This window comes from Centropristis striata, chromosome 21 (assembly GCF_030273125.1).
Source record: "Centropristis striata isolate RG_2023a ecotype Rhode Island chromosome 21, C.striata_1.0, whole genome shotgun sequence".
Taxonomy (NCBI): Eukaryota; Metazoa; Chordata; class Actinopteri; order Perciformes; family Serranidae; genus Centropristis; species Centropristis striata.
Genome location: NC_081537.1, coordinates 701,385 through 727,751, shown reverse-complemented (window position 1 = coordinate 727,751; position 26,367 = coordinate 701,385). Strand labels below are relative to the sequence as shown.

At 34.7% G+C, this 26,367-nt stretch overlaps 1 protein-coding gene across 1 annotated transcript in view; it reads left to right on the top strand.

Annotated features, from left to right (window-relative positions):
• The window catches only part of antxr1c (ANTXR cell adhesion molecule 1c), a 76,114-nt gene that overhangs the window by 26,024 nt on the left and 23,723 nt on the right, over positions 1 to 26,367 (top strand). The window contains exons 2-11 of the mRNA XM_059325013.1: positions 3,875 to 3,946; positions 8,967 to 9,038; positions 11,946 to 12,027; positions 12,142 to 12,172; positions 12,991 to 13,064; positions 13,867 to 13,935; positions 14,734 to 14,814; positions 15,593 to 15,653; positions 17,107 to 17,205; positions 18,180 to 18,249. Coding sequence (XP_059180996.1) covers positions 3,875 to 3,946; positions 8,967 to 9,038; positions 11,946 to 12,027; positions 12,142 to 12,172; positions 12,991 to 13,064; positions 13,867 to 13,935; positions 14,734 to 14,814; positions 15,593 to 15,653; positions 17,107 to 17,205; positions 18,180 to 18,249 — 711 coding nt within the window. The remainder of the gene's footprint in view (positions 1 to 3,874; positions 3,947 to 8,966; positions 9,039 to 11,945; positions 12,028 to 12,141; positions 12,173 to 12,990; positions 13,065 to 13,866; positions 13,936 to 14,733; positions 14,815 to 15,592; positions 15,654 to 17,106; positions 17,206 to 18,179; positions 18,250 to 26,367) is intronic.

Below are 26,367 nucleotides of genomic sequence, written 5' to 3'. Positions count from 1 at the left end.
ATTATTTTATTATTTTAAATACATGTTCTTAACCAAAGAAAGAGTGCTTTTATCACAGAAAAAGAAAAAGGGTCCTATGTTCCCCGTTAAGTATTGCTACAGGGGAACATAGGACCTTTTTTCTAAAAAAAAACTGGACATAGGGGAATAAAGGGATGACCCCCAAATTTCCTGAGCTTACAAGTTTTAGTAACAGATGCAGGGCGCTAAATAGAATTCAAAGTAAAGTTCCTGTAACATATGAAACAGTTAGAGTCCATTCAGCTCGTTTAGTAACAGATAAAAGATGTTCCAGCTCTCTATCTGTTGCTAGCTAGACAGCTACGTAGCATATTAGCCGTTCTTGACTACTGCTGAATAAAGAAATATTCACTTTATTCAATAAACACAACAATAGTCATTTTTGCCACAAAATAGTAAAGTTACAGTCATGGTTTCATTATCGAGAAAAAAAGTGACGAATTAACCAGAAAAAAGTGACACATTTACAAGAAAAAAAGTGACAAATCAGCACAAAAAATTGACAAACAGGAAACATTTATTGTGACCTTATTGAATCTGGCACCCAACAAATACCCCATTACAAAACAACTACAACTAATAAAAACTAAACTAAAACTAATAAAAACTAAACTACAACTAATAAAAACTAAACTACAACTAATAAAAACTAAACTAAAACTAATAAAAACTAAACTACAACTAATAAAAACTAAACTAAAACTAATAAAAACTAAACTAAAACTAATAAAAACTAAACTAAAACTAATAAAAACTAAACTACAACTAATAAAAACTAAACTACAACTAATAAAAACTAAACTAAAACTAAAAAAAAGTGACGAATAAACGAGAAAAAAGTGATGAATTAACGAGAAAAAAGTGACACATTTACAAGGAAAAAAGTGACAAATTTACAAGAAAAAAACTGACAAATTTACGGGGAAAAAGTGACAAATCAGCACAAAAAAACTGACAAACAGGAAACATTTATTGTGACCTTATTGAATCTGGACCCAACAAATACCCCATTACAACACAACTACAACTAATGAAAACTAAACTACAACTAATAAAAACTAAACTACAACTAATAAAAACTAAACTTAAACTAATAAAAACTAAACTACAACTAATAAAAACTAAACTACAACTAATAAAAACTAAACTACAACTAATAAAAACTAAACTTAAATTAATAAAAACTAAACTAAGACTAATAAAAACTAAACTAAAACTAATAAAAACTAAACTACAACTAATAAAAACTAAACTACAACTAATAAAAACTAAACTACAACTAATAAAAACTAAACTACAACTAATAAAAACTAAACTTAAACTAATAAAAACTAAACTACAACTAATAAAAACTAAACTAAAACTAAGAAAAACTAAACTAAAACTAATAAAAACTAAACTACAACTAATAAAAACTAAACTAAAACTAATAAAAACTAAACTACAACTAATAAAAACTAAACTACAACTAATAAAAACTAAACTAAAACTAATAAAAATAAACTAAAACTAATAAAAACTAAACTAAAACTAATAAAAACTAAACTAAAAACAAAAAAACTAAACTAAAACTAATAAAAACTAAACTACAACTAATAAAAACTAAACTACAACTAATAAAAACTAAACTACAACTAATAAAAACTAAACTAAAACTAATAAAAACTAAACTACAACTAATAAAAACTAAACTAAAACTAATAAAAACTAAACCAAACTAATAAAAACTAAACCAAAACTAATAAAAACTAAACCAAAATTAATAAAAACTAATAAAAACTAAACTAAAACTAATAAAAACTAAACTAAAACTAAGCATTTTCCAAAAGATAAATCTAATTAAAACTATTAAACTCACTCTGAAAACTCATTAAAAGTAACTGAATTTGAAAACAAAAAATCACAACGAAACTAAAACTAAAAAAACTTTTTGTGTCACTACTCTTCTAATGCACAACATGGGTCAAAAATGACCCATATCCATTTTTTTCGCTAAGTAGCTTGCTAAGCTAACTACTTAGCTAACTTCTTGGCTAGGTATTTAGCTAAGAAGCTTGCTAAGCTAACTACTTAACTAACTAATAAAAACTAAACTACAACTAAGCATTTTCCAAAAGATAAATCTAATTAAAACTAGCAAACTCACTCTAAAAACTCATTAAAACTAACTGGATTAGAAAACAAAAAATCACAACGAAACTAAAACTAAAACTGATGAAGAATCTAAAACTTGGTTACAGTAACAGAATAAACAGATCTTGTTCTTGTTGTGCAGCTGATGGTTTTACCGCCTGTTTTATATTTTCCTTGTTAACTGTTTTACCAGATGGAGATCAGTCAGTCTGAGAGGAAGCTTCACTTCTTCTTCTTTCATTGAGTTTTAGCAGAACAAACCATTTATAACTCAAAAATATATGCAGAATTTATATTTTACAACTGCTGCAGTTAAACTATTCAGTCTGTATTCTGGCTTGGAACTCCAGTTTTTTATTTTAATGAGTAAAACAGAGATAAGGCCAAATATATTTAGCATAAAAATAAAGAACATATATGTTATATTTGCAACCTGTAAACACATTTGCAACATTTAAACCTCATTTTGGGTCTTTTTTTGAGCATTTTGTGTAATTTTTGGGTCATTTTGTGTCTTTTTTTTGTCATTTTGTGTATTTTTTGGTCATTTTGTGTAATTTTTTGGTCATTTTGTGTCTTTTTAGTCATTTTGTGTCTTTTTTTGTCATTTTGTGTCTTTTTTTTAGTAATTTTGTGTCTTTTTGTTTGTCATTTTGTGTCTTTTTTAGGTCATTTTTGTGTCTTTTTTAGTCATTTTGTGTCTTTTTTTTAGTCATTTTGTTTTCTTTTTTAGGTCATTTTTGTGTATTTTTTGGTCATTTTGTGTCTTTTTTTTGTAATTTTGTGTCTTTTTTAGGTCATTTTTGTCTATTTTGGTCATTTTGTATCTTTATTTAGTCATTTTGTGTCTTTTGTTCGTCATTTTGTGTAATTTTGTGTAATTTTGTGTCATTTTGTGTCTTGTAAGTCTTGTAAGTGTTGGTGAAGCAGCTTTGTAACTGTTGATATTCTAGTTTCCAGCATGTATTTACTCAGTATAGGTGATAAAATCTCAGTAACAAGCTGTAATATCTGATTTAGATCATTAAGGACCAAAACACTTCAAACAAGTCAAACAAGTGAAATAGTCGAACTTATATGTTATATTTGCAACCTGTAAACACATTTGCAACATTTAAAACACATTGGGTGTTATTTATTGTTTCCAAAGGGGAAAAAAACATATTTTTTTAAAATCAGATTTTAATGTTTGTTGTTTTTTGGCTTCTTTTGGGTTCAAAATGTTTATCCAGTATGTCAAAGTGAAAAAAATATTAAATTATCAGGTTACATAAATGAGATTGTGCAAAAAAAATAAAGTGTGATAGTGATGTTAAATATGTTAAATATGCATTTTTTTTCCCAAGTGGCAGAATGAAAAGTATTTAAAAAATGGACAAAATAGCCCAAAACTCTAAAGGGTTAAAGACGACAATTGAATTAAAATGTGCAATAAAACAGACATGTGCAATACAATTTATATGTGCAAAACATTCAATCTACCTTATCTATAAATTATATCATCCTAGTAGTTGATTTATTTATTTTTATTCTTATTTATTACATCACATGTCCTTGTTCTTGTTTAGCTCAGTATTTTTAAATGTTTTACTCATGTTGTTTTGTGTTATGATTGTCATAACTATGCACCTTATGCAGCGGCATTTTTAATTTTGTTGTATAGTAAACTATATAATGACAATAAAGGTGATTTTAATTGATTTGGTTTGTTTTGTCTCAGGTCTGGCAGTGTGAAGAATCACTGGGAGGAAATCTACTACTTTGTGGAGAATTTAGCGGAGAAATTCAAAAGGTAAGAGACACTAAACATGAACCTGCAGTTTAATTATATACAAGAAAAAGTATGTGAACCCTTTGAAATTACCTAGTTTTATGCATTAATTTGTCATAAAACATGATCTTATTTGCATCATTTGTGTCACTACTCTTCTAATGCACAACATGGGTCAAAAATGACCAAAATCCATTTTTTAGCTAAGTAGCTAAGTAAGTAGTTGCTAAGCTATCAACTTAGCTAACTTCTTGGCTAAGTATTTAGCTAAGTAGCTTGCTAAGCTAACTACTTAGCTAACTTCTTGGCTAAGTATTTAGCTAAGTAGCTTGCTAAGCTAACCACTTAGCTAACTTCTTGGCTAAGTATTTAGCTAAGTAGCTTGCTAAGCTAACTACTTAGCTAACTTCTTGGCTAAGTAGTTAGATAAGTAGCTTGCTAAGCAAACTACTAAGCTAACTTCTTGGCGAAGTATTTTGCTAAGTAGCTGCTAAGCTAACTACTTAGCTAACTTCTTGGCTAAGTAGTTAGCTTAGCGAGCTACTTAGCCATGTGGTTAGCTATGTAATAATACAATTCATACATCCTAATTCAAGTTTTCCTTTATTCATTTTTTTAATAAAATCCCTTTTTGTGTCACTACTCTTCTAATGCACAACATGGGTCAAAAATGACCCATATCCATTTTTTTAGCTAAGTAGCTGCTAAGCTAACTACTTAGCTAACTTCTTGGCTAAGTAGTTAGCTTAGCGAGCTACTTAGCCATGTAGTTAGCTATGTAATAATACAATTCATACATCCTAATTTATGTTTTCCTTTATTCATTTTTTATTAAATATTTTTTATTTTTTGCTAAGCTTGCTAAGCAAATTACTTAGCTAACTTCTTGGATCAGTATTTAGCTAAGTAGCTTGCTAAGCTAACTACTAAGCTAACTTCTTGGCTAAGTAGTTAGCTAAGTAGCTTGCTAAGCTAACTACTTAACTAACTTCTTGGCTAAGTATTTAGCTAAGTAGCTTGCTAAGCTACCTACTTAGCTAACTTCTTGGCTAAGTATTTTGCTAAGTAGCTTGCTAAGCTAACTACTAAACTAACTTCTTGGCTTAGTAGTTAGCTAAGTAGTTTGCTAAGCTAATTACTTAGCTAACTTCTTGGCGAAGTATTTAGCTAAGTAGCTTGGTAAGCTAACTACTTAGCTAACTTCTTGGCTAAGTAGTTAGCTTAGCAAGCTACTTAGCCAAGTAGTTAGCTATGTAATAATACAAAACCTTCTTTTCTTCATAAAGTATGAGAGGCAAAATGGAAATAAAGACCTGTTGTTGTCAAAAACAAGATATTTAAAGAATATTTGGAATATTCAATCATAAAATAAGTTGATATCAAAAGATAGAGCACAGAAACACACAGCAGCATTAAATAACATGAGAAATGATAGTTTGTTGGGCATGAAAGGGTTAATGTCACATTGTGTTTGTCTATATTTGGGACTTAGATGCAGATTAAATCACATTTTATGATAAATTAAAGCAGAAAACAGCTCATTTCAGAGGGTTCACTTCCTTTTTCTTGCAACAGTCGGTGAACAGACTGTACCATGTGAGATGTGAGGAAGTTTTACAGGCGGACTGAAAGTCTCCAGACACTAAAGGACTAGATCTGGTCCTGGACTGGACTTCCTGGAGCCCCGACATGTAGATCAGTGAAGAGAAACACACACTTTACGCAGCAGTCAGCGCCGTAAAGTAAAATAAAATGTGTCGGGCGTCTGCTGAATCACTCAGCAGTCTGTCTGCAGTCTGAAGGGTTAAAACCTGCACAAAGATCTCTGTGTGAGCAGCAGCTTGGCTTTACAGCCACTTTAGACCTTGAGGAAGGAAAAGATGGACGCTTTCAATGGACGAAGCTGACAGAAAACACCAGAAAACACCAGAACACTGCAGCTTTAACCCTTTGATGCACAACATGGTCTAAAGCAGGGGTCTCAAAGTGAAATTACCTGGGGGCCGCTGGAGGGAGTATCAAAATGACCAAAAAAAGACACAAATTACTTAAAAAAGACACAAATTACTTAAAAAAGACACAAAATTACCCCAAAAAAAGACACAAAATGATCAAAAAAGACACAAAATTACTAAAGAAGACTCAAAATGATTTAAAAAAGACACAAAATTACCAAAAACGACACACAATTACTAAAAAAGACACAAACTTATTAAAAAAGACACAATTATTAAAAAAAGACAGAAAATTATTTAAAAAAGACACAAAATTGTTAAAAAAATACACAAAATGACCAAAAAAGTCACAAAATGACCAAAAACAACACAAAATTACTAAAAAAGACAAAAACTTTTAAAAAAAGACACAATTATTAAAAAAAGACACACAATTATTAAAAAAGACACAAAGTTATTTAAAAAATACACAAAATTGTTTAAAAAAAAGACACAAAATGACCAAAAACGACACAAAATTACCAAAAAAAGACACAAAATTACTAAAGAAGACTCAAAATTATTTAAAAAAGACACAAAATTATCAAAAACGACACAAAATTACCAAAAAAGACACAAAATTACTAAAAAAGACACAATTACCAAAAATGAATTAAAGGGACCTTCCACACACAACACAGTAAAGTGCCATTCATATTAAACTTTCATATCAAGGTGGGGGCCACAAAATATCACCACGAGGGCCACAATTGGCCCGCGGGCCGCCAGTTTGAGACCTATGTTCTAAAGTGACCCGACAGAGTTTTTATATTCTATAAGATATTATAATAAGTCTCAAATGTTAAAATATTTGATTTTCCAATGTAGTTTGGTGGTTCTAACAACTCTTTTAAAGTTAAACCTTCAAAACAAGACAAACATAGTTACACATATACTCATATAAACATACACTTCATTTTTCTTCATAAAGTATGAAAGGAAAAATGGATATATTGATCTGTTGTAATAAAAAATAAAAGATATTCAAACACACATGTTGTGTATTAGAAGGTGTTTATATGTTGAACATCAAAGGGTTAATGAAGATTTAATACTAGAGAACAGTGTGAAATGTGAAGTTTCTCCAGAGGGTCCTTGCTTTTGTTTTGTCCGTACTTCCTGAAGGCCACAACAACAACAACAACAACAACAACAACAACAACAGCACCTGGAGCCTTCAGCCCAAACAGAAACATCCTTCCTCTGAGTTTCTCTTTTAAACAAACTCGTTTCAGTCTGTATTCACTTACTTTCTCACAAACAATACGACACTTTTTTTAACTCCTCTGTGCGTGTGTGGATGTTTACATGCATGTGATTCCTTTCTAAATATAATATTTCACCAGTAAGCAAAACAACAACATCTTCCCACATCTGAGGGTTCAGTGACGTGTTGGGATGTGACTCATAGTTTCATCCTGCTCACCGGATTATCACAGGGTCGCTTTAAGGTCCTCACTCTGACACACACTGCTAAAAAAGGTGTGTCACCAACACTAAATCAGAGGGAAATAAGATTTCATTCATTTTATTTATCCTTTATTTATTTTCCCGAGGAATCATTGAAGGCAACCCCTCATTTACAATGATGTCGAGAGTTCAGAGAGAAAACACAAAACAGAGAAAACACAGTGAAAGTACAGTGAAAGGCTGAGTTATTATTTATTATAGTTAAGTTATTGGTTATCATAGTTTTAAACTGGCCATTTTGTGACCAAACGGAGATGTAAAAAGACACAAAATGACCAAAAGGACATAAAAAGACACAAAAAATACATAAGAAGACACAAGAAGAAACAAAAAAAAAAAAAAAAAGACCAAAAAAAGACATAAAATGGCCAAAAATAAACAAAAGGCGTAAAATGACCAAAAAAGACATAAAATGACCAAAAAAAGACATAAAAAGACCAAAGGAGAAACAATAGGCGTAAAATGACCAAAAAAAGACAAAACCCCCCAGAAAAGACCAAAAAAAGACATTAAATGACCAAAAAAGAAACAAAAGGCGTAAAATGACCAAAAAAAGACATAAAAAGACATAAAAAGACCAAAAAAGACACAAAATGACCAAAAAAAGACATAAAAAGACCAAAAAAGACATAAAATGACCAAAAAAAGACATAAAAAGACCAAAAAAAAGACACAAAATGACCAAAAAAGAAACAAAAGGCGTAAAATGACCAAAAAAAGACATTAAAAAACACAAAAAAAGGACACAAAAGACGTAAAGACACCAAAAGTTTTTTTTTATCTTGTTAAGAACCAAATAATCATCAGGTCACTCTGCTCGGGCCAGTTCATCACTGCTGGCAGCTTTACTTTATCTGGTTTTAAGAGTTAATTTATTATTTTAAGTGTTCAACATGCTTATTTCTAGATTTAATAATCTTCATTTAATAAATCTTGTCAAGGTAAATTATCTGTCCATGCAGCAAGATCATTTCCCTCAGATTTACTGTTTGATCTGGTTTTTATCACCTTTGTTGCAGTTTACTTTGCGTTTTTGTTTCCTGTTAAAAGCACTTTATAAATAAAATGTACTTCTTAAGTGTCCCTGTTGGAGAGAACTCAAAGTGAATGAAGTCATAATGAGATGATTACTGTAAATGAAAGGACTCTGACTCAGTCTGGCAGGAAAACAAAGCACATGATGACTGACTGCAGTCACATTATAATGTTCCTCAGTTTTACTGTAACCGTCATAATATTTCTGATTCATCTCAGATGATGTTAAAATGTTTTGCAAGGTGGGAAATCACCAAACAGCTGTTGGGTTTATATCATCAGTCACTGGTTAATCTGTGGGGATTTCTACTGCTGAATATCGTTTATAATAAAGTATTATTGTTTGTGTTCCAGTCCCATTTATTATAAAAGTATTATTGTTTGTGTTCCAGTCCCATTTATTATAAAAGTATTATTGTTTGTGTTCCAGTCCCATTTATTATAAAAGTATTATTGTTTGTGTTCCAGTCCCATTTATTATAAAGTATTATTGTTTGTGTTCCAGTCCCATTTATAATAAAGTATTATTGTTTGTGTTCCAGTCCCATGCTGAGGATGTCCTTCATCACGTTCTCCTCCAGAGCCTCCACCATCATGAAACTGACGGAGAACAGGTACAACAAGTTATGGCTGATTGTTATGGCTATTGTTAGTATTTAACTACGTAAGGTAACACCAACGTAACGTAAAGTAATGTAATGTAAAATAACGTAACGTAACTCCAACGTAACTATCGTAACTCCAACGTAACGTAACGTAACCTAGTGTAACATAACTTAACGTAACTCCAATGTAACGTAAAATGACTTAACGTAACTCCAACGCAACGTAACGTAAAGTAACGTAACATAACGTAACATAACATAACGTAACATAACATAACGTAGTGTAACGTAACGTAGTGTAACGTAACGTAGTGTAACGTAACGTAGTGTAACGTAACGTAACGTAACTCCAACTTAACGTAACGTAACTTAACGTAACTCCAACTTAACGTAACTCCAATGTAACGTAACTCCAATGTAACGTAAAATAACGTAACGTAACTGCAACGTAACGTAACTCCAATATAACTCCAACGTAACGTAACGTAACTCCAACATAATGTAAAGTAACGTAACATAACCTAACATAAAATAACGTAACGTAACTATAACGTAACATAACTATAACGTAACATAACTATAACGTAACGTAACTACAACGTAATGTAACTACAACGTAAAGTTACTACAACGTAAAGTTACTACAACGTAATGTAACTACAACGTAACGTAACATAACTACAACGTAACGTAATGTAACGTAACGTAGTGTAATGTAGTGTAGCGTAGCGTAACGTAGCATAACGTAACGTAGCATAACGTAACGTAGCATAACGTAACGTAGCATAACGTAACGTAGCATAACGTAACGTAGCGTAGCGTAGCGTAGCGTAACATAACGTAGCGTAACGTAGCGTAACGTAGCGTAACGTAGCGTAACGTAGCGTAGCGTAACGTAACGCAACGTAACGTAACGTAACGCAACGCAACGTAACGCAACGTAACGTAACGCAACGTAACGTAACGTAACGTAACGCAACGTAACGTAACGCAACGCAACGTAACGTAACGTAACGTAACGCAACGTAACGTAACGCAACGTAACGTAACGCAACGTAACGTAACGCAACGTAACGTAACGCAATGTAACGTAGCGTAGCGTAATGTAGTGTAACGTAAAGTCACGTAACGTAACATCAACATAACGTAACATCAACATCATGTAACATCAACATCATGTAACATCAACATCATGTAACGTCACGTAGCAGTGTAGCTCCTGAGGGCAGTGAGCGGCAGTGTTGCCAACAACAACATTTAGCGACTTTTCAGACCCCCTTAGTGACTATTTTTCAAAAAAAGTGACTAGCGACAAATCTATCGATATTTTCTGGTGTTACTAGAGACTTTTGGAGTCGAAGCAGCACAGTCCTCCTACAAACAAACACACAAACAAACAAACAAACAAACAAACAAACAAACAGGCTGAGATCATTTCAGTACTCAGTTCACAGCCTCACCAGTCAAAGTCTCATTTTCTCTAATTTAAGAAAATAAATAAAGGAAACATTTTTAAATATAAGAATAAAATAAAACATGAAATGAAATCAAGCAGTGCCATCAGTGGTTGAGATTCACATTTTGAAGACAACAGCTCGGAAAGCTTTTGACTGTCTACCAATAGTTATAATAAATGTTATTGTAGCAGGAATGTTCTTACACAAGAACAACAATCAGCTGTAAAATAAACTCAGACTGTTACGGAGTGGAAACACATGTTCTCTGGACGACATGAAGATACAAACTGGCTGCAGGACAATAAGTCTTGTTTGTGTGAGAGAGAATCACAGAAACTTGGTTTTTTATTTTCCCAACAGATTATTGGTACGTGATACCTTTAAGAAATTGTCCAAAACAGCACAGATACATTGTTCTTCAGTTTAACAGAGTGTGTGTTTGTCCACTACAGCAGCTATTCTCAACCTTGGGGTCGGGACCCCAATTGGGGTCGCGAGATGATTTCAGGGGGTCGCCAAATCATTTGTTTTAGTCTTTTTGGTCACTTAATGTCTTTTTTTGCTCATTTTGTATCTTTTTAGGTCATTTTGTGTCTTTTTTTGATAATTTTGTGGTCAATTTGTGTCTTTTTTGGTAATTTGGCTTCCTTTTTTTTGGCATTTTGTGTCTTTTTTTGGTCATTTTGGGTATTTTTTTGGTCATTTTGGGTATTTTTTTCCCTGTGAAGAGGTTATTCACTCATTTTAGTTACATAATAATAATATATTTGTTTTTGTTTGTTCATTTTGTGTCTTTTTTTGGTCATTTTGTGTCTTTTTTGGTTAATTTTGTGTCTTATTGTATCATTTTTGTGTCTTTTTTTGTCATTTTGTATCTCTTTTTGCCTTTTTTTGGTCATTCTGTGTCTTTTTTTGTCTTTTTGTGTTTTTTTTTGTGTATTTTTGTTTCTTTTTTTGGTCACTTTGTGACTTTTATGGTCATTTTGTGTCTTTTTTAGTCATTTTGTGTCTTTTATGGTCATTTTGTGTCATTTTGTGTCTTTTTTAGTCATTTTGTGTCTTTTATGGTCATTTTGTGTCATTTTTGTGTCTTTTTTTGGTCATTCTGTGTCTTTTTTTGTCTTTTTGTGTCTTTTTTTTGTCATTTTGTGTCTTTTTTTTCAGTCATTTTGTGTCTTTTTTTCAGTGCTTTAGTCAAGACTGAAATCCCTGTGAAGGGGTTATTCACTCATTTTAGTTACAAAAAGACACATGTTGTTAAAATCAGCACATAAAGCTATGGTCAGTAGGTAAATTATACTCAGAACAAGATCATTAAGATACTATTGATAGATAGAAGAAGAAAATACTTGGTGAGCTTCATGTTTTTTGCAATGCATAGTGCAGAGAAACTGCAGAGAGATGGATTAGTTTCCACAGTGGCAGAGATGATGTCTAAATGTTTCTGTTATTCGTGCAGAGTGGACATCAGGAAAGGTCTGAACGCTCTGAAGAGAGAGATTCCTGGTGGAGACACGTTCATGCACCTCGGCCTGCAGAGGGTACGTTTTCTTTATAATTTATCTTTAATCAGACTGAGAATCAGACATGTTGTGCAGTGAGTTGTGCAGCTTTCTGTTTACGTTCTAACCATTCAAATGTCTCCTTATTTAAAGGCAAACGAGCAGATATTCCAGGAAAACTTTGGTACGCATCAAAGACTCGTTCTTGTCAATATTTACTGCAAGCAAAGTTATGAACACTGCAAAAAATGTTGTTTAAAACCAGATTAAAACAGTAAATCTGAGGGAAATGATCTTTGATGGACAGATAATTTACCTTGACAAGATTTATTAAATTAAGATGATTCAATCTAGAGATGTTATCTCTGTTTGAATGGATGAAAATATACATATTTCTTGGGATAATTTTAAATCTTTTTTTGTAATTTTACATCTTTTTTGGGATAATTTTTTAATTTTTTTTTTAAATTTTAGCATCTTTTTTTGGTAATAATCTTTATTGGTCATTTTATACCTTTTTTTAAGATCATTTTTGGGGGTAGTTTTACATGTTTTTCGGGGTATTTTTTAAAATCTTTTTCTGAGGTAATTGTACATCTTTTTGGGGGTGATTGTACATATTTTTTGGGGTAATTTTACATATTGTTGGGGGTCATTTTACATATTACTAAAAAATAAGCATGTTGAACACTTAAAATAATAAATTGACCTGATGATTATTTGGTTCTTACCAAGATAAAAAAAACTTTAGATTTAGAAGTGTTAGATCATTCATCTGGTTTTAAGAGTTAATTTATTATTTTAAGTGTTCAACATGCTTATTTCTAGATTTAATAATCTTAATTTAATAAATCTTGTCAAGTAAAATTATCTGTCCATGCAGCAAGATCATTTCCCTCAGATTTACTGTTTGATCTGGTTTTTAAACACCTTTTTGCAGTGCATTATGTTGAGGTTATAGCAGTATTTATAAATATTAAATATTGTGTGTGCTTCTTACAGGAACAGCCAGTGTGATTATCGCTCTGACGGACGGAGAGCTGCAGGAACATCAGCTCATCACTGCACAGCAAGAGGTAGAAACTACAAACCTGCTGCTGTTTCACCTCTGGACAGAATGATATATAATATATTATTCTAAACCTGCATCAAACATATATTATATATTATTCTAAACCTGCATCAAACATATATTATGTATGTTTGATGCAGGTTTAGAATAATATATAATATATGTTTGATGCAGATATTATTCTAAACCTGCATCAAACATATATATGTTTGATGCAGGTTTAGAATAATATATAATATATGTTTGATGCAGGTTTAGAATGATATATAATATATGTTTGATGCAGGTTTAGAATAATATATAATATATGTTTAAAGCAGGTTTAGAATAATATATAATATATGTTTGACGCAGGTTTAGAATAATATATAATATATGTTTGATGCAGGTTTAGAATAATATATAATATATGTTTGACGCAGGTTTAGAATAATATATAATATATGTTTGACGCAGGTTTAGAATAATATATAATATATGTTTGATGCAGGTTTAGAATAATATATAATATATGTTTGATGCAGGTTTAGAATAATATATAATATATGTTTGATGCAGGTTTAGAATAATATATAATATATGTTTGATGCAGGTTTAGAATAATATATAATATATGTTTGATGCAGGTTTAGAATAATATATAATATATGTTTGATGCAGGTTTAGAATAATATATAATATATGTTTGATGCAGGTTTAGAATAATATATAATATATGTTTGATGCAGGTTTAGAATAATATATAATATATGTTTAAAGCAGGTTTTGTGTGACTGATCCAGTTTATTTCTCATGTCTTCCTACAGGCAGAGAGAGCCAGGTCTCTGGGAGCCATCGTCTACTGTGTTGGTGTCAAAGACTTCAACGAGACACAGGTAATAACAATGTTATAAACCTGTGGTAGTTTCATAAACGTTATATATGTCAGACAGGACTGAGGTCTTCTTAAAGTCTCTTTATTCACAAGAGCAGCAAGATAAATCCTCAACAGAGTGAAAAAACAAAGAGCCACAAAAACTCCTCAAGCTGAGATACTAATAACAAAAAATCACTCTTAAAGGGGGAAAAGGGGGTGATTTTAAATCTTTTTGGGGTTTTTTTATTTTTTAAATGGTAATTTTAACAATTTTTTTTGTGTAATTTTCCATCTTTTTTGGGGTATTTTTACTTCTTTTTTTGGTAATTTTACATCTTTTTTTGGGTAATTGTACATATTATTTTGGGGTGATTTTACATCTTTTTGGAGTAATTTTACATCTTTTTGGAGTAATTTTACATGCATCTCTCTACCAGCTCCTCCAGTGTGTCCAACCACAGAACCAGTTCTTTAGACCAGAACCAGTTCTGTAGACCAGAACCAGCTCTGGACCAGCCAAGAACTCTATTTTCCTCCGTGTACACGTCGATATTGAACACAGAGTTTCTAAAATGTTAAAAATAGTTTTCAGTGACCAGAAATGCAGTTTTTGAGTGTATGAAAGTCCAAAGTCCATAGAAGAAGTTTTGTTTTAAATATGTATGTATGCAAGCATTCCACAGTCCTCAGTTACTTCATGCTTCTCCTCTTTTCTTTTCTCTCTCCATCCACACCTCCACCTCTCCTCCTCCTCTCCTCCACCTCCTCCTCTCCTCCTCCTCCTCTCCTCCTCCTCCTCCTCTCCTCCTCCTCCTAGCTGGCCACCATAGCAGACACCATCGAGCATGTGTTTCCTGTGCTGGGAGGCTTCCACGCCCTGCGAGGAGTCATCGACTCGGTAAGAAACTCTTCCTTGGTGTAATCCTTCCTTGGTGGGATCCTTCCTTGGTGGGATCCTTCCTTGGTAAAATCCTTCCTTGGTGGGGTCCTTCCTTGGTGGGATCCTTCCTTGGTAAAATCCTTCCTTGGTGGGATCCTTCCTTGGTGGGATCCTTTCTTGGTAGAATCCTTCCTTGGTGGGGTCCTTCCTTGGTGGGATCCTTCCTTGGTAAAATCCTTCCTTGGTGGGATCCTGTCTTGGTAGAATCCTTCCTTGGTGGGGTCCTTCCTTGGTGGGATCCTTCCTTGGTAAAATCCTTCCTTGGTGGGATCCTTCCTTGGTGGGATCCTTCCTTGGTAAAATCCTTCCTTGGTGGGATCCTTCCTTGGTACGATCCTTCCTTGGTGGGATCCTGTCTTGGTAGAATCCTTCCTTGGTGGGATCCTTCCTTGGTAGTATCCTTCCTTGGTGGGATCCTTTCTTGGTAGAATCCTTCTTTGGTGGGATCCTTCCTTGGTGGGATCCTTTTTTGGTAGAATCCTTCTTTGGTGGGATCCTTCCTTGGTGGGATCCTTTTTTGGTAGAATCCTTCTTTGGTAGGATCCTTCCTTGGTGGGAACCTTTCTTGGTAGAATCCTTCTTTGGTGGGATCCTTCCTTGGTAGGACCCTTTTTTGGTAGGATCCTTCCTTGGTGCGATCCTTCCTTGGTAGGATCCTTCCTTGGTTGGATCTCCCAGAGTCACTTAGGAAGTAGGAATAAAAATAATCTCTGTCTTCTCTCCTCGTTTCCTTCAGATCATCAAGAAATCCTGCATTGAGATCTTGGCAGCTGAGCCCTCCAGTGTGTGTGCAGGAGGTGAGGAGCTACACACACACACACACACACACACACACACGTGATACAATACACAATGTGAAGAAGGTTCTCCTGAGTCGTCCACATACACTATAAAAAATGTCTGTAGATTTTAGGGTGAAAAACTGCTAGGAAGGTCCCTTAAATTACTTTTTTTGGTCATTTTGCGTCTTTTTTTTGGTCATTTTGTGTCTTTTTTAAGTAATTTAGTTTTTTTCTGTCATTTTGTGTCTTTTTTTAGTATTTTTTTGGTCATTTTGTGTCTTTTTTAAGTGATTTTGTTTTTTTCTGTCATTTTGTGTCTTTTTTTGGTCATTTTGTGTCTTTTTGGGTCATTTTGATACTGCCTCCAGCGGCCCCCAGGTAATTAGAGTTTGAGACCCCTGTCTTAAACTGTTTTAACATAATTACTGGGTTGACGGTGTCTCACTTCATTAATGACAATCCCAGACTGGAAGCCGCCATATATGGGCATCCAGGTCTCTGACAGGAAGTCTTCTGGGACAGGGTCCTCAGTGGGGATAATATTATTATATATAGGGTCTTAATAACGGATTGGCTGTGAGAGATTATAGTGGTTTTACTGGTTTCAGTCCTTTAGTGTCTCTCCAAGAGAAAGATTATGACAGTTAAAGGAACATTAAATGGACGTTAAAAGACACAAATGAACAGATTAAAGTTGATTAAACTCTGTTGGCAGAAGTAGAGCAGCTTTTACTGCTTCTCACATCTGTTTTTCCCTTTTATACTTTTATCCAGCAGTGAATTATTCTCACCCTTCAAGAAAACTATTTGACTTGAAACTGAATATTATTAGCTGGTCTGAACTGTTTAATCAGCCCTGAAGGTCTCATCTCCAGTATTTACAGCTTCATGTTTCAGCTCCAACAGATATAACTCAGTCAGTCAGCAGAGGGCTGCATTTATTATATTTTATTTATTCAGATTCCCACCGTGATGAATTAGGGCTTATAAATTAAAATCACATTACTGATTCATTTGCTTGTTTTAGTGGACAACGTTTTTCCAGCCTGCCTTATTAGAGATTTGGGTCTTTACCATGTTTTGTTTAAGTGTTTTATGAATTTTAATAGCAACCATGGTCCTCATAGGTCAAAAAGACCCCATGACATCAGACTGGTTTTAGGACATGTAGAAAAAAATGGACAACTTTTTTTTTTTCACCTTTTAAGGCAACTCATGACCAACACATTGATATATAATTTTAGATCACTTTTGGGATAATTTTTTAAATTAATTTTTTTTATTATTTTACATATTTTTTGGGATAATTTTACATCAAGTTTTTAGATAATTTTACATATTTTTTACTTTTTACCCGAGTGTGAAATATAACAGTCATGAAAATGAGAATCATGTGAAATAAATGAACTATAAAATGTGATTTTCTTGCCACAGATTGTAATACTGTGACTGTGTGTTGTGTAACCAGAATCTTTCCAGGTGGTGGTGAGAGGAAACGGGTTCCTCCACGCCAGGAACATCAACCAGGTTCTCTGCAGCTTCAAGATCAACGACACCATCACAATCAGTGAGTAGAACCTCCATTAGTTCCTCTGTTTCTATTTGTTTCTATTTAAACTCAACCTGTTGGTAACCAGTCTAATAACAGCCTCTGTTTGAGTCATTTTCAGTCTGTTGGCAGTATGTGAACCTGTTTATTATTATTAAGTTATAACTAAAAATGAAATCCTTGATGTCTGCTTTATCTCGTCACAAAGTTTTAAATTTCAGTTTTGCTTTATTTCAGAGAAATAATGATATAGAAAATTGCAGTAACTACAAAATCCAACTTAAAACCAAATCAGACCGCAGTAAGTTCACTTACTGATTTATATATATATATTTACGAACTTAAACATAAAACAAAAGCAGTGTAATCTTGTATTTCTTCATTGTGTTGAATAGTGAACACACCAAAAACATAGAAATGACAATACAAAAAACACACACACAAAAACACACATAAAAACACAAAGAAATTACAAAAAACACACAAAAAACACATAGAAATTACAAAAAACACACAGAAATTACAAAAAAACACACAAAAACACAAAGAAATTACAAAAAACACACAAAAAACACAGAAATTACAACAAACACACAAAAAAACACATAGAAATTACAAAAAACACAGATAAAAATACAAAGAAATTACAATGAAATTACAAAAAATAGTAAAAACATAAAAGATTGCATTAAAAATGCTGAATGCAAACTGCAAAATTTGAAAAATCTCTGCAAAATAAGTAAAATCATGTTACTACACTGGGTCGAGGTGTTTTTTACCTTTGCTGAAAAAGAATCGATGCATTAAATTAGACATGGAAACTTGTGTAAAAGCCAAAACTTTAGAGTCCTGGACTTTAGAGGGTTAAATCAGTTTTATCCCTTGCGTAGTTACTTCAGTTAGACTTTGTGGGGCAGAATTCCCCTTCGGACAGTGTTGGGAATGTTAAATATCCCCTGTAAATATAACTAATGTTGTGTTTTTCTGCCCAGATGAGAAGCCGGCTGGAGTAGAAGACACCTTCCTGTTGTGTCCGGCTCCTGTCATCGATGAAGTTGGAAAGTAGGTTTCTCTCTTTTTTAACTCCACATATTTCTGGATCACATTCTGGACTCCAACCACAAAATAACACATGTATGCAGCAGGGTTGCCAGTATTCTACTGTTAATTGTACAGTTCCCTTACTGTTATCTACTTTACAGGATGTTACTTTGATAAAACCACATACTGAATTACAGTAAAATCATGTATCTCCTTAATTTGACAGTAAAATACTGATACTGCAAACATCATCTAACAAATAAAAGTAGTAGTTCAACTTTTCCTGTGATTTGCTCAGGAAATGCAGGATTAAAATGGATGTTCCAAGAAAGGAAACAAACTATATAACTCCCAGAATGCAATGCTATTTATGGTATATTACAGTATTTTATGAGAAACGGCAAACTACCTACAAATATTGCCCAGAATGCATTTTCTACAGTATAATACATTTTTAATGGAAAACAGTTTGTTACTCTCATAATTTGGCGGTTTTCTTACAGCAATTTGTTACAGTGATGTTAATAAGCAACTCATTCATGTTGAATACATGTATTTTAATATAAAGTGTTACCGTGTAGCTACAAAGTTGTGCTATAGTGTAGTTGCAGTCATTCCCCGGCTGCAATGATGGTGCAGAGACACAGAGCATAGAAGACTCAGAGGACAGGTTTTTTTCTGAAGGCGGTCTTAAAGAGACAGCCACTAAAACAGAGCGTAGATACACATTCATTTATCCCTGGGATCGGCAACCTTTGGGCCGGCAACCCTTGGGTCGGCAACCTTTGAGTCGGCAACCTTTGAGTCGGCAACCTTTGGCTCGGCAACCTTTATGGGCAAAAGAGCCACTATTAGCAGGAAAAAGGGAGAAAAAATGTGGTGTAATGGAGCTGCAGACTCCTGTCATCGATGAAGTTGGAAAGTAGGTTACTCTCTTTTATAACTTCACATATTTCTTGGATCACATTCTGGGCTCCAACCACAAAATAACACATGTATGCATAGACATGTGTACGAGCAGAAACCAGAAGAAGGCTGCCATACATTAACTCTTTTTATGATCCGTCCTCGGCCACATTCCTCTCTTCTCCGTCCCAGGACAGCTTAGCTAAATATAAAGAGCTCTGCAGCGGTAAAGCCTCCATGCATTTGTCCTACTTCTGTCCTCAATTAGAACAAAACACTGAAAACAACTGGAGACGAGTGTTTTTTAACTTACAGAGACTCAAAGTAAGTCCAGACTAGAGACTAGAGACTCACACACTGCAAAAACTAAATCTAAGTCAGAGTAAATATGTCAGATCAAGGGGATATCTGCTTATTTTCTGTCTGATAAGATAGTTCTTCTTAGTCAGCAGTTTTTTTTTAGACTGTTTCACTTTGTTTGATATAAAGATTCCGCGGCTTTTGTCTTATTTCAAGAATTATTAAGAAAAATATTCTACATACAGATAAAAATCTTTGTAGTTGTATCAAGAAAATGACCAAAAACAGACACAAAATGACAAACAAAAGACACAAATTGACAAAAAGACACAAAATGAACAAAAAAAGACGCAAAATGGACAAAAAGGACACAAATTGAATTGATAGAGACTCACCTCACGATTTGTTTCATTATTGGTTTGAATTCTGATGTCAAAAAAAATTCTCATGTTTTGTTTTTTTGTTCCTTATTGACTCTTTTGTGTGTTCGAGCAGACTTATAAATCTGTAAGCTTAAAGCTGCACTTATTAATAGTTTTATAATAACAATGGATCAAAGACTGCTGATGTTAACACAGAAAATGATCAGCTCTCAGCTCTGCAGAGCATCGTAACTTCACTCACTGTGGCAGCTGTTTTCTGTTGAAAAGCTTGAACACTGCAAAGACCAACTGACAAAAAATGAGAAATAAATAACAAGAATTTAGCAAACACATGCTCGAAACAAATTAAATTATCTGCCAGTGCATTAAATTAATGTTTCTTTGTAAGAAGTCTTTACCAAAATAAGTGTCAGTAGATCTGATTATAGCTTTGAAAATACAGTTAAATCACTTAATCTCTCTGGCTTCTTTAGGAAAACAGAGAGTCGCTGCGATGTGAAAACTAAAGACCACTGAGGTTGTTTTAGTGAAACATTCACCACACGACAGTCACACAGTTCCTGGTGAAACCAAACATCTCAGTCAGCTGGTCTTCTCTGTTTAGAGCCTCCACGGTCCAACATCAACAACCACAAACCTCTCCAACCTCTCCAACCTCTCCAACCTTCGTCTTTATGGGAAGGAAAGGACAGGAGACCACAGAGAGAGAAAAGGTTCAGTGGAGAGACAAAGAAGAGGAGACGGCCTCTCACACTATAGTAGACCCTCATTTCACTCACTTTATTTATTATAGGAAAAGGCACAAAATGACCAAAAAAGACACAAATTGACCCAAAAAAGACCCCAAATGACCCCCAAAAGACACAAAAAAGACACAAAATGACCAAAAAAAGAAACAAATTGACCCAAAAAAGACACAAATTGACCAAAAAAAGACAAAATAACCAAAAAAGACACAAAATGACCAAAAAAGGCACAAATTGACGCAAAAAAGCCCAAAAATGACCCCCAAGAGACACAAATTGACACAAAATGACCAAAAAAAGACCCAAATTGACCCAAAAAAGACACAAATTGACCAAAAAAGACACAAAATTACCAAAAAGAGACACAAAATGACCCAAAAAATATACAGATTGACCCAAAAAAATGACACAAATTGACCAAAAAAGACACAAAATTACCAACACAAGACACAAAATGACTAAAAAAAGACACAAATTGACCAAAAAAGACACTTATTGACCAAAAAAGATACAAAATTACCAAAAAAAAGACACAAAATGACCCAAAAAAAGACACAAATCTACCAAATGTGAACTTGATCTGCAGTGAGTAAGGATTTAACAACCTGTAGTGAAGTTTTAATCAATAACTCAGCAGAACGCTGCTAAATCTGAAGGTACATCTTGTCCTCAGACGTCCCATTAAGTCAGTCAGTCCCGTCTTTGTATATATTTTCTTTTCTCTATAACTTTCCATCTCCTCCCACTAACTCTTATCTTCCCCTCCCCTTGTGTTTTACTGCCGGAGCCTTTTCTAACCGACTACTCTGCCTCACTGCTTGCTGTCTGTTCATTTTTCTTTCTGTATCTGTCTTTTATTTGTGTCTGTCAACACTGAGACTGTCTTTCATCCTGTCCGTCCTCCTCCCCGTCAACAGTCTGTCCACCTCTGATCAAAGCCGAGTCACAGCTCCAACCAACCGTCTCCACTGTGTTCATGTGGTGGAAAAAGCTCCAGAGAGGCTCTTTAAACGGCTCTATTAATCCTGGATTTAGTCACTTAGCAGCTTTTCTATCATGAAAATGATTATTAATGGGTCACATATTTGATGAAACTGTTTTATCAATCAAAATCCAAACTTGAACTCTGCTGTAGGGCCTTAGCAATATCATATCGTTCACAATTATACCGCTATATATAGTTTTGGTAAAAAAAAAAAAGAGTGACCAAAAAATGACCCAAATGAGACACAAATTGACCAAAAAAGACACAAAATGACCAAAAAAAGACCCAAATTGACACAAAAACGACACAAAATGACAAAAAAAAGACCCAAATTGACACAAAAAAGACACAAATCTACTTAACGTGAACTTGATCTGCAGTGACCCAAAAAATACAGAAAATGACCAAATAATGACACAAATTGACCCAAATAAGACACAAATTGACCAAAAAAGACACAAAATGACCAAAAAAGACCCAAATTGACCCAAAAAAGACACAAATTGACCAAAAAAAGACACAAAATGACCCAAAAAAGAGCTGGGAGCAGACTGAGATCTGATCCTCCGCTCAAGTCCAAATGAATAAATGCCGAGCCTTGCGTAGAAATGATCGTACGCCCACTTTACGCTCACTTTCTGTCGTATGATAAATGAGGACCAGTGTGTTTGTCTAAACTTGGGACTTAGATGCAGATCAGATCACATTTTATGACAAATTAATGCAGAAAACCAGGTCATTTCAGAGTGTTACATAGTTTTTCTTGCCACTGTTGAAGAGGAAAAGTCAATAGGAATAATGGATAATGGTGGGATAATGTTTAATTTCATTGATCTTTTAAATGGTGGAGACCTAAAGCAGCTAATGAGCAGCAGATCAACTCTAGAGCCTCTTCTGTCCTGGATGTGTGTGTTCATGGCTGGACCTCCTCCCTGTCTGTCTAACTGTCTGTTTCACTTCCTCCTGCAGCTGTCAGACAAGCTGCTCTACTACTAACATTTCCTCCACATCCTCACGTTCACACTGGTCAGTTTTCTCTGGCTCAGACTCTTGGTCCTGCTCCAGGTCCTGGACTTTCTTCTGACACAAATATATCCAGGAAAAGGTTTAGGGAAGTCCTGATCCCATATCAAAGACTCAGTCCACTTCCTTTGTTCTGGGTTTTTACTCTGTAGAGCAAATCAAGTGCAGCCTCCATTTATCTACTATAAAATATAAAACATCTAGTCTGTTGAGAAGTCTCAACAACAAGAGTCCTGGGAGTCTCTGTTGGTGAAAGAATAAATACACTGGGTCAGCAAAAAAATAAGTAAATCCATCGATATAATGAGGAGGATTAGTACTCTGGTTACTACAAACTGTCTTCGTACACTTTATTATAGTTTAATTAAAAACACACAAAAATGACCAAAAAAGATTCCAAATGACCAAAAAACGCACAAAATGACCAAAGAAGACACTCATCATCATGACATCACTATCTCTCAAATATGTTTATAAGGTATATTCAGGTCATGAAAATGAGAAAATTCTTATTTTCTGAGACACTGAGTTTTGTGTTTTCATTCTCTCTAAGCCAGAATCATCAAAATTACAAGAAAAACAGGCTTGAATTTAAACAATTTTAGATAAATAAACACATTGTGCTCTTTTTTTAAATTTTAAACAGTTTTAGTGTCCGGCTGTTTGTTGTCTGCTGTTGATCATGAACTTCAGCCACAAAACAGGCTCTTCTGTCTCTCCACCTCCTGTTGTTGTGGACACCAGAGAGACAGACAGCTCAGAGAGACAGAGTAAAGACAGAGTAAAGACAGAGTAGAGACAGATTAAAGACAGAGTAAAGACAGAGTAGAGACAGATTAAAGAGAGAGTAAAGACAGAGTACAGACAGAGTGCAGACAGAGTAAAGACAGAGTAGAGACAGAGTAAAGATAGAGTAAAGACAGAGTAAAGACAGAGTAGAGACAGATTAAAGACAGAGTAAAGACAGAGTAGAGACAGATTAAAGAGAGAGTAAAGACAGAGTACAGACAGAGTGCAGACAGAGTAAAGACAGAGTAGAGACAGAGTAAAGATAGAGTAAAGACAGAGTAGAGACAGAGTAGAGACGGATTAAAGACAGAGTACAGACAGATTAGAGACAGAGTAGAGACAGAGTAAAGACAGAGTAGAGACAGAGTAAAGACAGAGTAGAGACAGATTAGAGACAAAGTAGAGACAGAGTAGAGACAGACAGAGTAGAGACAGATTAAAGACAGAGTAGAGACAGAGTAAAGACAGAGTACAGACAGAGTACAGACAGATTAAAGACAGAGTAAAGACAGAGTAGAGACAGAGTAAAGACAGAGTAAAGACAGAGTAGAGACAGATTAAAGACAGAGTAAAGACAGAGTAGAGACAGAGTAAAGACAGAGTAGAGACAGAGTAAAGACAGAGTAGAGACAGAGTAGAGACAGAGTAAAGACAGAGTAGAGACAGATTAAAGAGAGAGTACAGACAGAGTAAAGACAGAGTAGAGACAGTGTAGAGACAGAGTAAAGATAGAGTAAAGACAGAGTAGAGACAGATTAAAGACAGAGTAAAGACAGAGTAGAGACAGATTAAAGACAGAGTAAAGACAGAGTAAAGATAGAGTAAAGACAGAGTAGAGAGAGATTAGAGACAGAGTAAAGACAGAGTAGAGACAGTGTAGAGACAGAGTAAAGACAGAGTAAAGACAGAGTAGAGACAGAGTAAAGACAGAGTAGAGACAGAGTGAAGACAGAGTAGAGACAGATTAAAGACAGAGTAAAGACAGAGTAGAGACAGAGTAAAGACAGAGTAAAGACAGAGTAGAGACAGATTAAAGACAGAGTAAAGACAGAGTAGAGACAGAGTAAAGACAGAGTAGAGACAGATTAAAGACAGAGTAAAGAGAGTAAAGACAGAGTAGAGACAGATTAAAGACAGAGTAAAGAGAGTAAAGATAGAGTAGAGACAGAGTATAGACAGATTAGAGACAGAGTAAAGACAGAGTAGAGAGAGATTAGAGACAGAGTAAAGATAGAGTAAAGACAGAGTAGAGACAGAGTAAAGACAGAGTAAAGACGTAAGTAAGTAAAGTAATTTGAGTTTGAGACCCCTGGTTTAAACAGTTTTAGTGTCCGGCTGTTTGTTGTCAGCTGTTGATCATGAACTTCAACAGGCTCTTCTGTCTCTCCACCTCCTGTTGTTGTGGAAACCAGAGAGACAGACAGATCAGTGAGACAGAGTAGAGATAGAGTAGAGACAGAGTAGAGACTACAGGTTTATGGGTCAGATGCTCTGCTTTCCATCAGTCAGACCTCCTCCTCCTCTCAGGAACAGAATGGGGGAGGGGGCTGTTTAAAGTCTTTCATCCTCATGTTTTGAAGCTCTGAATGAGAACAGAGACCACTGAGCCACTGGAGGTCACATCAAGTTCTCAGAATTGTTTTTCCACATTCAGAGGAGGAGGAGGAGGAGGAGGAGGAGGAGGAGGAGGAGGAAGGGGTTCTCCAAGAAAAGACTCAGAAAAGGCAGCTCCAACAATGTTAGAAGGCTGAGAGGAAAAATCTGACCTGGAGATTATCCATCAGACAACACAGACTCACATTTAAATATAAATAAAACACAATGCTATCAGTTATTAATCCTTTTTGACATAAACTACAGGCCAAAAGTTTGGAAGAAAGATCAGATTTGTACAAAAAAAGATCATCATTGGTACACTTTGCAACAAAATAAAGGTGATTATTATATAAAGAGTCACTTATTAGAACACATGTTGACTCTAATTATCAGGTCTTTGGGTTTTTATTGCTTAGACTTTGTGTTTCCTTCTTTCCTTAATGTATAAATCTGAACTCTTGTTTCTTCTGTCAGAGATATGAACACAGTTGAGATTTATTGGGATTTTTGGATCCTAACTCTCAAAAGACAAAGAGATAAAGAGAATAATGCAAACTGGGATTTGTTCCTCTCCTGCCTCCTTGTCTCCTCTCCTGTCTCCTTGTCTCCTCTCCTTGTCTCCTCTCCTGCCTCCTCTCCTGTCTCCTTGTCTCCTCTCTTGCCTCCTCTCCTGTCTCTTCTCTTGTCTCCTTGTCTCCTCTCCTTGTCTCCTCTCCTGTCCCCTTGTCTCCTCTCCTGTCCACTTGTCTCTTCTCCTCTCTCCTTGTCTCTTTTCCTGCCTCCTCTCCTGTCTCCTCTCCTTGTCTCCTCTCCTGTCTCCTCCACTGTCTCCTTGTCTCGTCTCCTGTCTCCTCTCTCGTCCCCTCTCTCGTCTCCTTGTCTCCTCTCTCGTCTCCTCTCTCATCTCCTCTCCTGTCTCCTCTCTCATCTCCTCCACTGTCTCCTTGTCTCCTCTCCTGTCTCCTCGATCCTTGTCTCCTCTCCTCTCCTTGTCTCCTCTCTCATCTCCTCTCCTTGTCTCCTCTCCTCATCTCCTCTCCTGTCTCCTTGTCTCCTCTCCTGTCTCGTTGTTTCCTCTCCTGTCTCCTTGTCTCCTCTCCTTGTTAAGAAAGACACTGTGAACAGAACATTTTAGTTGCTTCTAAACTTTTGCCCTCTAGTTTATGTTAATTTGAAAACTTCACAAAGGCATATTTCATGTTTGAACTGAGTTTGATGCATTCTGTTTTTGGCGTTGTAGAAGAGAGGAGAGAAGGTTTACTTTGGTGTTTTTTATATTCCATAAAGGATATTTATTTGTGCTCCAAGAAGAGATGCTAGCTTCTCCCAGAGATGTTTCTCATTCCTCAGAGTGAAGTGATGAAGTTCGGATGGAGTCATGACTTGGAAACATCCTCAGCTCGCCCAGAAC